Consider the following 15,637-nt stretch of genomic DNA (forward strand, 5'->3'; position numbering starts at 1 on the left):
GGGAACAACCAGTGCCGATTAGCAGGGGAAGAGGAGGGTGATTTGGAAAGAAAGTGGCTGGCTTTCCGGGGTGCTTCTCACAGTGTTCTGGCCCCAGCAGCTGCATCCAGCACAGAGAGCTCTGCGTCTTCAGAAAGGGCCTGTGCATACAACCAGGTGGAAGGTGGATTCGTACTTTCCAGCGTGTTTATACTTTTCCTTGCTGCTTTACAGTCGCTCAAAAGACAAAATTTAAAAATGGAGATAGAAGAAGGGAAACAAGGAGAGAAAGATCTGCTGGGGTAAGCAGAGGGCACCCTCCTCGCTGTCCCTGGACCACACTGGAGCATCTAGGGCATGGCAGGATGTGACTCAATCACCCACAGTGTTTACAGAACGGAGACCAGCATCCTGGCAGACAAGAGCGAGGCCTTCTGGGGAATTCCCTGGCTGTTCAGCAGTTGTGACTCTGCACTTACACTGCAAGGGGGGCCTGGATTCAATCCCTGGTTGGGGAACTAAGATTTTGCAAATCACACAGTGCAACCAAGAATAAAAAAAAAAAAAAGAGCAAGGCCTTCTGTATTGCTGGAGTCTGTTCAGAGGAGGGGGAACAGAGGATTGTAGAGACTGGGCTACATGGACACCCTCCTCTCAGGGAGGGGCCGGGACAATCCCAGATGAGCCCCAACCCCAACCCACTTGGAATCAGACTCCAAATCCCCTGCTTCCAATAAGTCAGAAATCTGACTGAAGGTGGAGGGGAGACAGCAAAGGGCAGAGGGTCCCTGGTCAAAGGAAACATCAGAAACAATAGAGACCTCTTCACATTTCCTTGTGGGAGATGACATGTTTTTCACGGTTGCTGGTCGATCCTCAGATAAAGCCCAACACAGCCCCCCACCTGCGCCTGCTGTTCTGCAGGGAACCCACCCTTTCCAGCCGCGCACAGGGCATTTTAGCTAACTGCCGGGCAGGCTAAGATGCCAGGATTCTCCCACACTCTCGGGTGGTGAATTCTCAACAAGAGAACCGTGTTCCAGAAGATACATGAGATTTCCATCCTTTTGCCGTATCCTGAACATGGGACCCCGTGCTGGGGGGTGGTCCTGGGTGACAGAGAAGGGGGCTTCCTCTGGGGTCCAGAGCTGCTGTCACTTTCCTGGTGTGGAGGGCAGGGCAGAGGTCAGCTAGCAGGGGAATCGGAGTGAGGGTGTCACACTCTTGGCTGCCTAAGAGAGGGTCTGATGTGTGCCGAGGAATTTAGACCCCAGACCGTGAGGGTGAGAACAACCAGCGTGTTAACAATAGGCAGCAAGGTTCTTCCTGCTGCAGGAATTACTTTGTACTGGAGATGAAAAAATCCTGATAAGCCACAGGAGAGTAGAAGGTAAGGCCTGGGGCAGAGGAGAAAAGCCATAGAAAAGAGCAGAACTGAGGAGAGAGAGAAGAGGATGAAGGAGAAGCAGGTGGGGTGAGGGATGTGGCCAGAGGCTGCAGAGAAAGGGTTCGAGGAGAAATTCCAGGAAGGGTGGTGGCTTAGTTTTAAAACTGGGGGGCGGGTCTGTCTAATGTTCTGTTTTAAGTTGTTCATGTTCCCTCCATGTGAACTCTTGTGCCCCAAACTATCAGTGAAGTCTGATGCACCCCAAGATGCCTCGTGAAGTGAAAGTGGCTCAGTCGTGTCCGACTCTTTGCAACCCCATGGACTATACAGTCCACGGAATTCTCCAGGCCAGAATACTGGAGTGGGTAGCCCTTCCCTTCTCCAGGGGATCTTCCTGACCCAGGAATCGAACCGGGGTCTCCTGCACTGTAGGCGGATTCTTAACCAACTGAGCTATCAGGGAAGCTTTGTACTTTGTCCGTATGTGTGCATGTGCAAATGTGTGCACATATGTGTGTGTGCTTGTGGGCATAAAACAAGGAAAAAGAGATCAGTTCTAGGTGACAAGTGGGTGTGCATGTGGGTTTTGGGTGACACAGTGTGAAGAGGAGAGAATAGCCCTAGACAATGAAAGGAGAGAGTTTTGAGACCAGCAGGCATTCTGATCCAGACCCTAGGGATGGTGGAAGGGGAGGGCCGAGCCGGGCAGGACTTAGCTGCATCTGAACCTCGCAGAGCTTGTGACCTCTGCAGCCACCTGCATCTGGGTCACATGGCAACCTGACTTCCTTGGAAAGCAACGCTCCCACCCGGACTTGAGCTCTCCATCTTGAATCAGAAGGGTTTCAGATGGTGAGGATTGTGTCTTTGCAATTTTCTTTGTAGACAAGTTTTCAGGTCTTGCAAACTCTGAAAGCACCCTTGCAAAGCTGCCAGACTCTGGTCTCCTACTTCCCCATTTATCCTGCTCACTATGGTCAGATTCATCCTTCTTGGCTGCACAGTACGTCAAATCTCCACTAACTGACTTTCAGGCAAGGCCTTCTCCCGTCTAGTCCTCCCCTGCCTTTCCTGCCTCCTTCCTCCCTGCCCCTCCATGCAGTCCCCACTGGCCTGCAGTTCCCCTTGTGGCCTCCATACTTCTGCAAGCTGTCCCCCCTCATCCAAAGCACCCTCTTTCTGATCCTTTTTCATCAGAGTCCTTTTCACCCCTTGAGGTCCAGATTACATGTCCTTCCCTGTAAAGTCCTAATCTAGCCACACTGATACCAAATCATCGAGGGACCTCTCTTTACAAAGAACTGCAATAGATGCTGGAGGTACAAGGCAGATCTCCCATCATCCTCCGGTTCCAGCTAGCATCCCTCTAGGCATCACCTCTCTAGCCTCTCCAAAGACAAACAGCTGATGCTGCAAAAAGTGTCTGTATCCCAGAAACCACCCACTTCCCGTGAGCTCCTGAAGAACCCTCTGCCCCAGCCAGATTGGGGTCCTGGTCTAATCTCTGCCCCCAGTGCCCAGCCTGGATCAGGACACAGATACAGGAGGGACACCCCCCCCCACCAGCAGACCCACATAGTAGTGGGGGGACGTTGCTTCCTACATGCAGGGCTATCCCAGAAAAGCTGGCTGCCTTCCTGCAGTTTCAGCACTGCTTTGAGACCTGCTGGTCCTGCCGGCTTGGTGCTACCCGAGACCCTCTCCCATGATGCGGTCTGTCTTCCCCATTGAGAAGGAAGGCTGGAACTCAGATTCCCAGGGAGAGGGTGACAAACCTTCACACGGCTATAAAAGCTGACTCCAGGGACCTTCCTGAGAGGGCGTTTTGACAAAGGAAAAATGTGAGAGGGGAGAGTCTGAGGATGCAGAAGCATGAGAGGAGGAAAGATGGTGAGGAACCGCCACAAAAGGGGGCTGATTCTCTTTGTTTAGAAAAAGACAGGCTGGGGACTCTAGAAGCCAAGCTAGCCCACTCCCCAGGGTCCAGCAGCTTCTCCCTAGAGGGCTGCGTTCCGGGTGGACACGTGGCAGAAAGGATGGAATTTTCATGTATTCTCTTTACCGTGCCCACAGCACTGCAGCAAAGGGCTTCCACAAGCGAGCCACTCAGCAGGGTAAGCAGTACAAGGAGGCGGTACCCTGTTCTGCGGAAATGGACAAAATAGCACGTTACGCCTGCCTCGACACAGTCGCATTTACACCCAGGTCAGCCTTCAGGGTGAATGTGTTCTGCTGGACCTGGCCGGTCTGCTAAGTACAGAGTCTATGGATCTCCTGGCCTGTGGACCCCATTCTTTTATCGCTTTCCCCACCACACCTGGAGGTGTGGTGCCCCGAAGCCCAGAGATCACACACTGGAGCCCCAGGAGGACTGCGGGGGGAGACTCCCGGACACCCTCCAGGGCCACGGGGTCATGTGCTTTTGAGGGAATATCTGCATCAGGACCCTGGGGTTCGAGGCCAGCTTTACCATCAAAAGCTCCATGATCCAAAGCTGCTCACCTCTCTCCTTTAGACCCCAGATTTCCCAGGAGCAGGGTGGAATAGATTTAGTGACTTTCAAATCTTTCTTGGCTATAGCATCCTTGGTATAAATAGAATCTGACTGAGAAACTCAGCAGATAAGAGAAGCATAAGCCAAGCTGCTCCAAAGAAAGGGGGGATAGGGTATTGGGAGCCCCAAACCAGCTCACCCATACCCTGCTCCATTTAGCACAGCGTGAAAACCAATTGCCCAGGTAAGGCCCGCCCATCTCTGGAATTCCATGATTCCACTCTAGTGTTACCGTGTGTAGTAACCCTGTGTGCCCTTGCGTGGTGTGGGGAGAGGAGGGAAAAGATACAGCAGTCTCTGCTGTCAGTGGGCCACAATGACATGGAGGACACAAGCACAATCACCCCGCCCCACACACACACACACATTTATATAAACACACGCACTGACTTGAGTGTGCGTTAGTGGGCAAGGTTTGGTATGATATTGGTCCTGGTTGAGACATAGGTAGAGCATTTAAGCTCATGCATGACCTTCATGCATGACCTTCTCTTCTCTTCCCAAAAGTCCTATGAGTTTGGTAAAAGGTGGATTATCATTTCCGGATGCTATATGAGGAAGTCAAGGCTTTGGTTGCAAAGATATTTAGCCAAACTTATATGGCAACTAAATGGTAAAGCTGGACCTAGACCTTCTTTCTTGGTCCTGAGTATTTATTCTCCCACACCAAAGGACAGCTGATATGAATACTTGGAATTCTGGGGTCCAAAGTAAGCATGACTATACACACAAAAATCAACAGAGAAGCTTCCCTGGTTGAGACCTGGCTGGCACATGGTCTGTCATTAGCAAGGCCCACGCCACTTCATATACCTGTGGACACATGTGTCTTCCTTCATGGGTTCCAGGACTGCATCAACCCCAAGTACCAACCCGGGACCCCACCAAGGCTGAGTCAGTACTCACTTGCTGGTGAGATGGAGCTTGGGAGAGAGCCCGTTCTCTCCAAAAATGGTGATGAAGACATTGGCGTCTGTTCCTGCACCACGAACATCCCCCGTGGCTGTGACCACCTCGTACACTGGAGGAAGAAAGGAGAAGTTGGGGGCAGGCTCAGAAGAGAATCCTGAATCCTACTTGGGCTCGGAGAAGCCTGGTTCCTGCTAACTCCACCAGGGATACCCAGCGCAGAGGACTCTCGGAACACTTGCTGCAACCCCCGAGACTCCAAGCCAGGGTCAGACCCACATCAAATCCTGCCATGAAACCGCAGTCTCCCACTTGATGCTGCATGCTCATTTTAGGCGAGGAACCTGCAGGCAAAGGGACAAGCCCCGGTCACACACTACACAATGCCAGCACCAGAGCCCAGCCCCAGGCTCCCAACGCCCATCTGTGATCTTTCCAAGACAGTACATGGATGCCCTCCTAGCCAAGATCTTCTTCAGAGCCTGCCCCTATTTCTCATCTTCCTCTCTGCCCTCTACACCTGCATCGCAGTCCTCACTTCCTGGGACCCCCTGGGCATTGCCATGGCGATCTCAGGCTAACCCATCCTAGGGATGGGGGAAGCAGAATTGCCAGTGAGTCCCTTCAGGCAGAGACACTGATGTCGCCTCTCTTTGTGCCATTGAAGCTTGTTCTCTTTGCTGTTGATGTGGTTTCTTTTGATGTTCCTGGTTCTGATGAAAATCCCCGTGATGGGGAGAAAGGAAGCAGTACATTTGTGTGACCCCCTGTCTTTTGTGATAACCAAAGCCTTCACTCTTCACAGTCTACACCACAGGGATTTCTGATCTGCAAACGGCTCCTAGACCCCTCCCGAGATAACTCCAGGACCTGAAGTATTGCCCGTATGGTTTGCACTTATGCAAGGATGTTTTCAAACTGAGTCAATAGGAAAATGAGGAGCACAGTGAAATTCTAGAACCACACCTCATGAGAGATGACGTAAAGGCCTCGAGTTGCCTGGTTTAGAGAAATGAGCACAGCCCAAAATAAATAAATAAGTAAAAATAAGCAAATAAAAATTTCAAAAACATAAAAAATTAAGGCCATCATGAAGATGAAAAGGCAAGCCACAGACTAGAAGATGTTTGGAATCCACACACGGGCATGCCACCATAATACCTTGTTTTTATAATAATTTGCTTTATTGTGCTTTACAGATATTTTCTTCCTTACAAATGGAAGCTTTGTGGCAACCCTGCTTCAAGCAAGTCTTTTGGCACCATTTTCCCAACAGCATTTGCTCACTCTCATCTCTGTGTCACATTTTGGTAATTCTCAAAATATTTCAAATGTTTTTCATTATTATTATATTTGTTATGATAATCTATGATCAGTAATCTCTGATGTTACTATTGCAAAAAAATTTTGACTTGCCAAAGACTCAGTTGATGGCTAGCAATTTTTTTTTAGCAAAATGTATTTCTAAACTAAGGTATGTGCACTTTTTTTAGACATAACGTTATTGTACACTTAACAGACTCTATAGTGGTAAATGTAACTTATAGGCACTGGGAAACCATTAACCTGGTTTGACTTGTTTTACTGTGATATTTGCTTCATTGCTGGGCTCTGAAATCAAATCCACTATATCTCTGAAGTTTACCTGTAGCCAACAAAGAACAGATGTTCAGAAGATGTAAAGAATTACACAAATTAATAAGAAAAAGAAAGACCACACGATTGTTCTAATGGGCAACAATTCATTTTAAAAGTAAACATACACTTACCATAAGACCCAGAAATTCAACTTTTAGATATTCACTCAAGAGAAATAAGAACATGTCCATACAAAGACCTGCACACAAATGGTCCCAGCAACTATATGCATAATAACCCTAAACTAGAAACAACCTAAATACCTCAAAAAGTGAATGGATTTTTAAAAATGTGGTATGTCTCTACAGTGAAATCTTACTCTGTGATAGCAATAAAAAGGAATGAACAACTGACATGCAATGCTGAAGAATCTCAAGCACATAATGCTGAGCAAAAGAAATCAGACAAAAATTACTACACAGTAAGTAATGACAGTTATGCGAACTCTAATCTGTTCTAACAGAAAGCAGATCTTGGTTGTCTAGGGTTGAAGTTAGGGGGAACTCCCTGGGAAGGGGTATATGGAACTTTTGTAGGATAATTTAAATACCCTGTATATGAATGTTGCAAGAGGTTACAGGGATGTATACATTTGTCAATATGCATCAAACAACACACGTAAAGTATATTCATTTTATTGTTAATGACGTCTCAATCAAGTTGAACATGGAACAACAGACTGGTTCCAAATGGGAAAAGGAATACGTCAAGGCTGTATATTGTCACCCTGCTTATTTAACTTAAATGCAGAGTACATCATGAGAAATGCTGGGCTGGAGGAAGTACAAGCTGGAATCAAGATTGCCAGGAGAAATATCAATAACCTCAGATATGCAGATGACACCACCTTTATGGCAGAAAGTGAAGAGGAACTAAAAAGCCTCTTGATGAAAGTGAAAGAGGAGAGTGAAAAAGTTGGTTTAAAGCTCAACATTCAGAAAACTAAGATCATGGCATCTGGTCCCATCACTTCATGGCAAATAGATGGGGAAACAGTGGCTGACTTTATTTTTCTGGGCTCCAAAATCACTGCAGATAATGATTGAAGCCATGAAATTAAAAGACGCTTACTCCTTGAAAGGAAATTTATGACCAACCTAGACAGCACATTAAAAAGCAGAGACATTACTTTGCCAACAAAGGTCCGTCTGGTCAAGGCTATAGTTTTTCCAATGGTCATGTATGGATGTGAGAGTTGGACTCTAAAGAAAGCTGAGCACCAAAGAATTGATGTTTTTGAACTGTGATGTTGGAGAAGACTCTTGAGAGTCCCTTGGACTGCAAGGAGATCCAACCAGTCAATCATAAAGGAGATCAGCCCTGGGTGTTCATTGGAAGGACTGATGTTGAAGCTGAAACTCCAATACTTTGGCCACCTGATGTGAAGAGCTGATTCATTTGAAAAGACTCTGATGCTGGGAAAGATTGAGGGCAGGAGGAGAAGGGGATGACAGGGGATGAGATGGTTGGATGGCATCACCGACTCGATGGACCTGGGTTTGGGTGAACTCCGGGAGTTGGTGATGGACAGGGAGGCCTGGTGTGCTGCCATTCGTGGGGTCACAAAGAGCCGGACACGACTAAGCGACCAAACTGAACTGAACTGAACAAGTTGAAAAATGGACAAAACACTTAAATAGGCATGTCATAAATGAGGATATCCAAATGGAAAAAGACTCAAGGTCATTATTCATAAGAGAAATGCAAATTAAAGTACAATGAGACACTACCATATATGCACCAGAATGCCTAAAATTAAAAGGATGGACAAATACTCAGTATTTTCAAGAAGTGGAGCCATTGGCACTCTCATCATTACTGGTGGTGGTGGTAGTTTAGTCACTAAGTTTTGTCCAACTCTTGCAACCCCATAGACTAGAGCCCGCCAGGCTCCTCTGTCCATGGGATTTTCCAGGCAAGAATACTGGAGTGGGCTGCCCTTTCAGCATATCTTCCTGACCCAGGAATCGAAACTGGGTCTACTGCATTGCAGGCGATCTGCATTGTAAGCGATTCTTTACCACTAGGCCACCAGGGAAGCCCCATACATTGCTGCTGAGAGTGTAAATTGGTACAAGCCCTAGTAACTAAACATAAGCCCACCTTATGACTCAGTCATTCTACTTTCAGTTATAAATCCAAGAGAAATGAGCGCATGTGTTCATCTAAAGATATGTACAAGATCTGTAGCATCTTTATCCATAATAACTGAAATAACGCCAAAGTCCATCAACAATAGAATGGTTAAACAAAGAGTGATATATTTATAAAATGCAATAATACACAAATAATAAAAACGAACAAACTATGTAACAAGTCACAAATAGGTAAATCTCTTGGATATAATGTTGAGTGAAATAGAAGTTAGACACACAAAAATGTGTTATATAATTCCATTTCTTTGAAGTTCAAGAGCAAAAAACTAAAGTATGGAGATAGAATTAGGAGGGCTATTACCTCTGAGAAGGAGAGTGAAGGAACTTTCTGGAGGTTAGAAATGTTCCATGTCCTGTTCTGAATGGTGGTTACACAAGCATGCACATTTGTAAAAATTCAACATGCTATACCTTTATGAGTTTTGTGCTATATATATAGAATATATATATAATATTCTATGTGTGTGTGTGTGTGTGCTTAGCCATGTCCAACTCTTTGCGACCCTAGGGACTATAGCTTGCCAGGCTCCTCTGTCCATGGGATTTCCAGGCAAAGAATACTGGATTGGGTTGCCATTTCCTTCTCCAGGGAATCTTCCTGACCCAGGGATTGAACCCGCGTCTCCTGAGGCTCCCGCATTGGCAAGCAGATTCTTTACCATTGACACTGATCTATCTGGGAAGCCCATATGTATGTGTGTGTTTCCTCAATTTAAAAATTTTAATTTAAAAGTTCTTCAAACAGCTGAAGAACTGTCTTAGAGAAGACAAATATCTCATGGAAGACACAAAATTCTGTTTGGTCTGGAGGGAGGATCCCAAACAGTAAAATCCCCTGATCAGCACAAAGAAGAACTGTCAACAGCAACAAGGCTTCTCCTAGCACAGAACATGAGAAATGGAAGGTGCTCAATAAATAATTACACGGATGAATGAATGGAAAGACAAATTAATGAATGAAACAATCAATGAAATGAATGTGGACTATGAAATAAATTGACCAGTATGTAATCTCAATTCTACCATCACTGCCTCTATGATTTCAAGCAAATTTCTTACTGAGCTTCATTTTCCTCATCGCTGAAGTAGAGATAATTTCTTCTCTGAAGGATGATTATAAGGACTAAACCAAATAAAACAATCTTCAACTTTCATACTCGTTGACCTGGCCTATTTCCACTTTTGGGAATTTATCTTACAGATACTCCCTCAGTTGGATGAAAGATATGCATTCCATGAGTGATAAACTGTTATCCTCATCACATCACTACCATCATCATCTCCATTGTTGTCATCATCGACATCAATATCATCTTCAACATGACTACCATCGACTTCATTAACAACATCCCCAAGAAGGCCGCCTTGGGAAATTGTGTTCCCACAGATGCTGGGCAGCCCCCTGTCTGAGACACAGGAGAGACAAAGGGCCCCGGGGCTGGAAGCGTGGGCAAGACGGCCTCTGAGGTCTCTTTGAAACCCAGATTCTGGAGGAGTCACTCTCTTGTCCTCATGGGCCCTAGGTCGGTCGGTCAGGGGGTAGACCAGTGCACCAGGCTCAGCCTGTACCCTCAGAGCATCAAGAGAGCTGCTCTGCTTCCTCTAGCTGTTGGTGAATTTCAGGGTAGCCTGGAGGCAACCCGAGGAACAGAGAAGGAAACCTAGGCCTTTCTCCCCCTCCTTATTCTTCTTCCCCATCACACTCAGCAAGATTCTCCGCATAATGGAGAAACCCAGTGCTCAAAGGGCGTAGGTGACACATTGTTCTAAAGCTGAGAGGGTAACCATGACAGTGCGGGCAAAGCTCAGAATGTGCCTACGGTCAGAACCATCCACATTTATCATCCCGTCCTGCGGCTGACTGCAGAGTCAGTGGGTCCGTGTCTCTTAGGAATGTCACCGGGGCCCTCACCTTGGCTTTCTCTTCTCCAGCTATTTTTAGCTCAGTAAGATGGGGCAGTACAAGGGCAAGGACCAGCCAAACCAGCAAGATTCAAATCCCAACTCTGCTACTTAATAGATGTGTGATCTTAGGCATGTTATTTAGCTTCATTGTGCCTCACTTGACGCATCTGAAAAAGAAGGTTTTGAGAATCCAGCCCAGATCCTTGGGTTGTTGTGAAGATGAAACCAATCCAGGTGAGTAAAGTGTTCAGCATGGTGCCTGATGCTTTAAATCCATGATTCTGTTGAACAGCATCCTGACCGGAAGTGGGGACTTGTCTTGGGAATGGTTGAAGCTCTTGTCCTTCCTGCCTGTGACCTTGCTGAAATCACTTCAGTTCTCGGAGCCTCTGTCGTTACCCTGAGACTAATCACACCTGCCTGGACTGTGCTCAGGGATCGCAAGGATTAAAAGTGAGAATGGGAGTGAAAACGCTTTGAGAAGGATAAAGAGAAGAGGGAAGACAGTCACACTGAGGCAGGCAGAGCCCATGAACAGAAGCGGACACTGTGGCAGCTATGAAAGGTTCTCAAATGTTCTCACCAGCAGTTGTGCTGGCCAGGGTGAATCACCCCAAAGCTAAGAGTACTTACCAAGAGTGCTGCCCTAACACCTAGCCTCAATGCTCCTCCCCGCCACTGGACAGTCAGAGCTTGGACCACACGTCCTGAGAAAAGACTGCAATGCTTCACTCATTCTAGGCTCCTCTTCCCTCCCCACAACCCCCGCCTCCACCCCAGGAGGTGCCTGGGACACGGAGCCGGGAAAGGGGCCCCAGGCGAGCCACAGCCTTCATGGTGCCACGGTGGTGACCTCCTTCTCTAAGCTTGGGTCTGCGCTGGGAGTGGGGTGAGGAGTCAGAAAAATAGAGGGCCCACCCACACAGAGGTCAGGTTTGGCTGGGGAACAAGCTCTACAGATGTGGTATAATCAAGGAACTCCCAGCAGACAGGGATTAAGGAGGAGCAGAAGCCCACAGCAGGCACAAAGCCTGCATTCAGTACTTCTTTGGTGAATGAATGGGTGAATCTGGTGCTTACAGGGGGTAGTGAGCCAGTTTAGAGGAAGCACTGAGAATTTAATGTCTTCAGGGACCCGGTAGGCAACACTGATGCGTGAAACCCAGATGGCACAATGGTAAAAAAAAAAAAATCTGCTTGCCAATGCAGGAGATGCAAGAGAGGTGGGTTAGATCCCTTGGTCAGGAATATCTCCCGGAAAAGGAACTGGAACCCACTCCAACATTCTTGCCTAGAACATTCCATGGACAGAGGAACCTGGCAAGCTACAGTCCATGGGGCTGCAAAAAATCAGACACGCCTGAGCGAACACACACACACACGAGTGATAAAGTCCACTGCATAGAGGCATTCACAGTCAAACATTTTTTTAAATTGTAAAAGCAAAGCAAAACAAAAAAACAAAAAAACACCAAAGCAAACAAAAGCCCCCTTTAAGCCAAAACTGGCTCCTGGGTCCCTAGTTCACCCCTTCTCTGGTTTACTTGACATGAAGGTACAGTATTTCCAAGCAGCTGCCACGCACCCCAGAGGAAAGTAAGGTTAAAGGCTAGGGCCCTGGGTCCAAAGCACCAACTGCCCTCCCCGAGGACTACAGCATCGCCTAGCAAAGCCCCAGGGCCACCTCTCCATCGGCCACAGCGGGCAGCAGCCCCAAGCCCCTGCTGAGCATGTGATGAGCACCCAGGTCTCCTTCCACAGTTCCTTCACAGCCTCAGGCGGCTGATCCTCGGAGAGCAGGCTGGAGCGTGGCTCCCTCAAGGCCCAGGAGCTGGAGAGGGTGGGTGCTTCTGTTCTCGTCTGTTCTGGCCCACTGCGACCCTGTGACCCTCAGTACAGTGGGGCCCTCGTGTACCCCCAAGAGGATGCAGTACAGACCCAACAGGATAGTCCATGGGAAAGGGGTCAAATCGGAACCTTACACTCCTCTCTCGAAGTGAGGGATAGGATCGGATGGGCCCCTCTGCCCCTGCCCGGGCCCCCCACCCCACAGCCAGGACCCGGCAGACCTCTGGCCTTGTAGTACTCGTGTTCCAGCTCCTCCTCGTCGTCTCCTGAGGCGTAGTTCAGCAGCTCCTGCTCATACAGGGCTAGAAAGTCAATGTCTTTCTTTCTCCTCTTTTTCTTCTGGGGCATCATTGCGCCGGCTGCACCTTCCTGGTCCTTCCTGGCTCAGCGTGCCCACTCCCCGGCCCCTCCTGGGACCCCCCTCTCCTTGTGCTCCTGCACGCGTGTGTACGTTCGGGTGGGTCAAAGCCCACGTGTCCAGAGCCCTACCACTCCTTTCTCCTCGCTGGCCCCTGAGCAGGACCTCGGGGCTTTATCCCAGCCCTTCCTGCCCCCAGCCCCTGTCTCTGGCTCCCTCTCCCCCTCCACCTCCTTTGTACCTGCCGTGGGTTCTCCTTGAGCCTCATGACTTATTCACGGGGACCGAGGACAGGCTGTCCTCCTTACCCCTCCTCTCCCTGCCCGCCCCCCTCTCTTCCTTTCATGGAGAATCAGGTGACATGAGCCCTTGGCATCTGTTTCCTACCTGGCCTCACAGTAGGGCCCCCCCTCACCCCAGGGACAGGTGGGGCCTCCGCCCTAAAGATGCCCCAGCCTCACAGCCTCGAGGGCTGTGAAAAGATGCCCCCCAGGACCTGGGACCTTCCCGAGGCACCCAGGGCCCCAAATAAGCTGGGCCCCCAGACTCAGAGGACTCAGTTTCTCTCTATTATTTATGACCTCTGCTCACCTTACGAGGCAGGCAAGGTTCTAACTGGGTCCTTCTCAACCTCTCCGCTTCCATCTCCCTGAGACTCTGCAAGAGGCCATTCAGCCAGGAGAGAGCTGCTGCTCTGACGAACACTCAGACCACCCGCAAGGTGCTTCCTGAGTCCTGACTTCCTACAGCTGAAGCCAAGGATGCTGGGGAAGCCCACAGAGTCCTAGGTGACCCCACTGCGCCCCGACAGGCCAGTAAAGTTAACCAGCATCTGTTCTAACAAGAGCTTTCCATTTGCCCATATCGCCCTCTGCGCTTTGCAGTGAAACAGTAGAAACCCTGAGCACCCACTCAGATGCCCGCCCCACTCAGCCTTTACCTTCCCTGCAGCCCCATGTGGGGATTCTGAGTCAGCGCAAGAGGACCAGAGGCCCCTCCCCACCCTTGGTCAGCAAGAAAATTTTCCTTAAGGGCCACTAGACTCCTCTTCCTTGCTGATTTTATTAAGATTTTATTAAGATTTCTTACAGCCTGAATTGTAAAGTGTCTACGTAAATCCTGAAATGCTAGAAGTTTTCAGTCCACTGGGAACTTCCATCCCTTTCTCTGGCTGTGTGAGGTCATCAGATAAAACTGAGGTCATCAGACAAAACTGGTCTCCCTACCACCTCCTGGCTGTGCGGCTTGGACAAGCCGGTCTCCCCATCTGTAAAAAGGGGAGCATGTCTCATTAAAATCTATCGAATACTTGGGGAAAGTGCTCACTCAGCAGAAGCCTCTGGAACACAGTAGAAGCTTAATAAACATTCATGACTCAGGAATTCTCTCTTATTTTGCATGGCAGGAATGGGGGTGGGGAGTGGGGGTTTCAGTAATGCTTCGTTATCATCTCAGATTGTCCCAGAAACTCTCCTTCAGGTCCCGTATGCAAGGACGAACCCCAGTGTCCTCCTTCCTCTGTGGGTCCCGGCCCACAGTAACACATCAGAGACACTAAACGAACAGATGAAACAGCCGGTTTCCTGAAGACCGTCCTGCAAGGCCCTGTCTACTTGATGCCCCTCCCCTGCCCCTCCCAGCCTTGAGCTCTGTGGGGGCAGGGTTCATGCCCCCTTGCTCACTGTTGGGCTCCCAGTACCTATAAGATGCCTGGCACACTACCGGCTTTGGTACCCGCTTGCTCGCTGAATGAATGGATGTTCAGTGCATGAATGGACAAAGAGCAGGCAGATCTACAAAGCAGCTATGAGGAAAACCGAACAGGCTGAAAAGAAAACACACTTTACATGACATATTGGTAAAGTGGGTGTTCCAGAACCAATACCGTTCTGAGAGCACGTTTGGCCTGGAGAAGAGGACATTTTGAGGTTCTACAAATGTGAGTGATTGTCTAGACTAAGGCTGAAAGGGCGGTCTTACAAGTGCAGGTGGTGATTAAAGACGGGTTTCAACTCAATCCAGAAAGAAGGATGGGACGCTGAGTGCGGCCTGGGGCGACAGTCGCAGAGATGTGAGGGCAGGCTGGCATTGCTCGTCTACCGACAGCAGGGGGCACTCCAGGAGCCTTGGGGGTTTGGACTGGCAGACTCTCAGCCCAGTAGCTGCGACGTTCTGTGACACGGAGTGGCAGGTGCCTGTGGGTGTGGAGGAGCCACGCCAGGCCACCCAGCTAGGTTTAACAAGCTTCCAGCCCAGGGGCGCTCAGCCCCCACGGCACGCTGGAGTCACCTGGAGAGTTTTTAAAGACTGCTGCCTGGTTGTCCCAGAGCCCCTGATTTACTCAGCCTGGGGCAGAGCCTGGGCAGTCGAGTCCTCAAAGCTCCCGGGTGACGCAGGACATCCGACAGCAGTCAGCACACACATCCCTAACCAGACCCTGAGACGGCTTTGTGCTTTGGAGCCACCCAAGTGGCTCAAGGGGACTTTCCAGGTGGTTCAGTGGTTAAGACTCTGGGCCTCCAATGCAAAGGATACAGGTTCCATTCCTAGTTGGGGAACTAAGATCCCACATGTGCTGGCGTGATCAAAAGAAAATAAATAAATGCTTGTTTCCCTGGAGGCTCAGCTGGTAAAGAATCCGCCTGCAATGTGGGAGACCTGGGTTCCATCCCTGGGTCGGGAAGATCCCCTGGAGGAGGGCATGGCAACCCACTCCAGTATTCTTGCCTGGAGAATCCCCGTGGACAGAGGAGCCTGGTGGGCTACAGTTCATGGGATTCCAAAGAGTTGGACACGACTGATCAATTAAGCACGCACACACACACACACACACACACACACAAGTGGCTCACGTGGTAAAAAATCCACCTGCCAAGCAAGAGACACAGGTTTAATCCCTGGGT

General features: G+C 49.1%; 1 protein-coding gene across 2 annotated transcripts in view; it reads right to left on the minus strand.

The window, feature by feature from the left end:
• Positions 1 to 12,727, minus strand: part of LOXHD1 (lipoxygenase homology PLAT domains 1) — a 193,689-nt gene extending 180,962 nt beyond the window's left edge. For both annotated transcript variants that reach the window (XM_043889514.1, XM_043889513.1), the window contains exons 1-2: positions 12,598 to 12,727; positions 4,827 to 4,941 (exon numbers count right to left, since the gene is read on the minus strand). In XM_043889514.1, coding sequence (XP_043745449.1) covers positions 4,827 to 4,941; positions 12,598 to 12,727 — 245 coding nt within the window. The remainder of the gene's footprint in view (positions 1 to 4,826; positions 4,942 to 12,597) is intronic.
• Between the last annotated feature and the right edge of the window lie 2,910 nt (positions 12,728 to 15,637).

Source organism: Cervus elaphus, chromosome 27, assembly GCF_910594005.1.
Source record: "Cervus elaphus chromosome 27, mCerEla1.1, whole genome shotgun sequence".
NCBI lineage: Eukaryota > Metazoa > Chordata > Mammalia > Artiodactyla > Cervidae > Cervus > Cervus elaphus.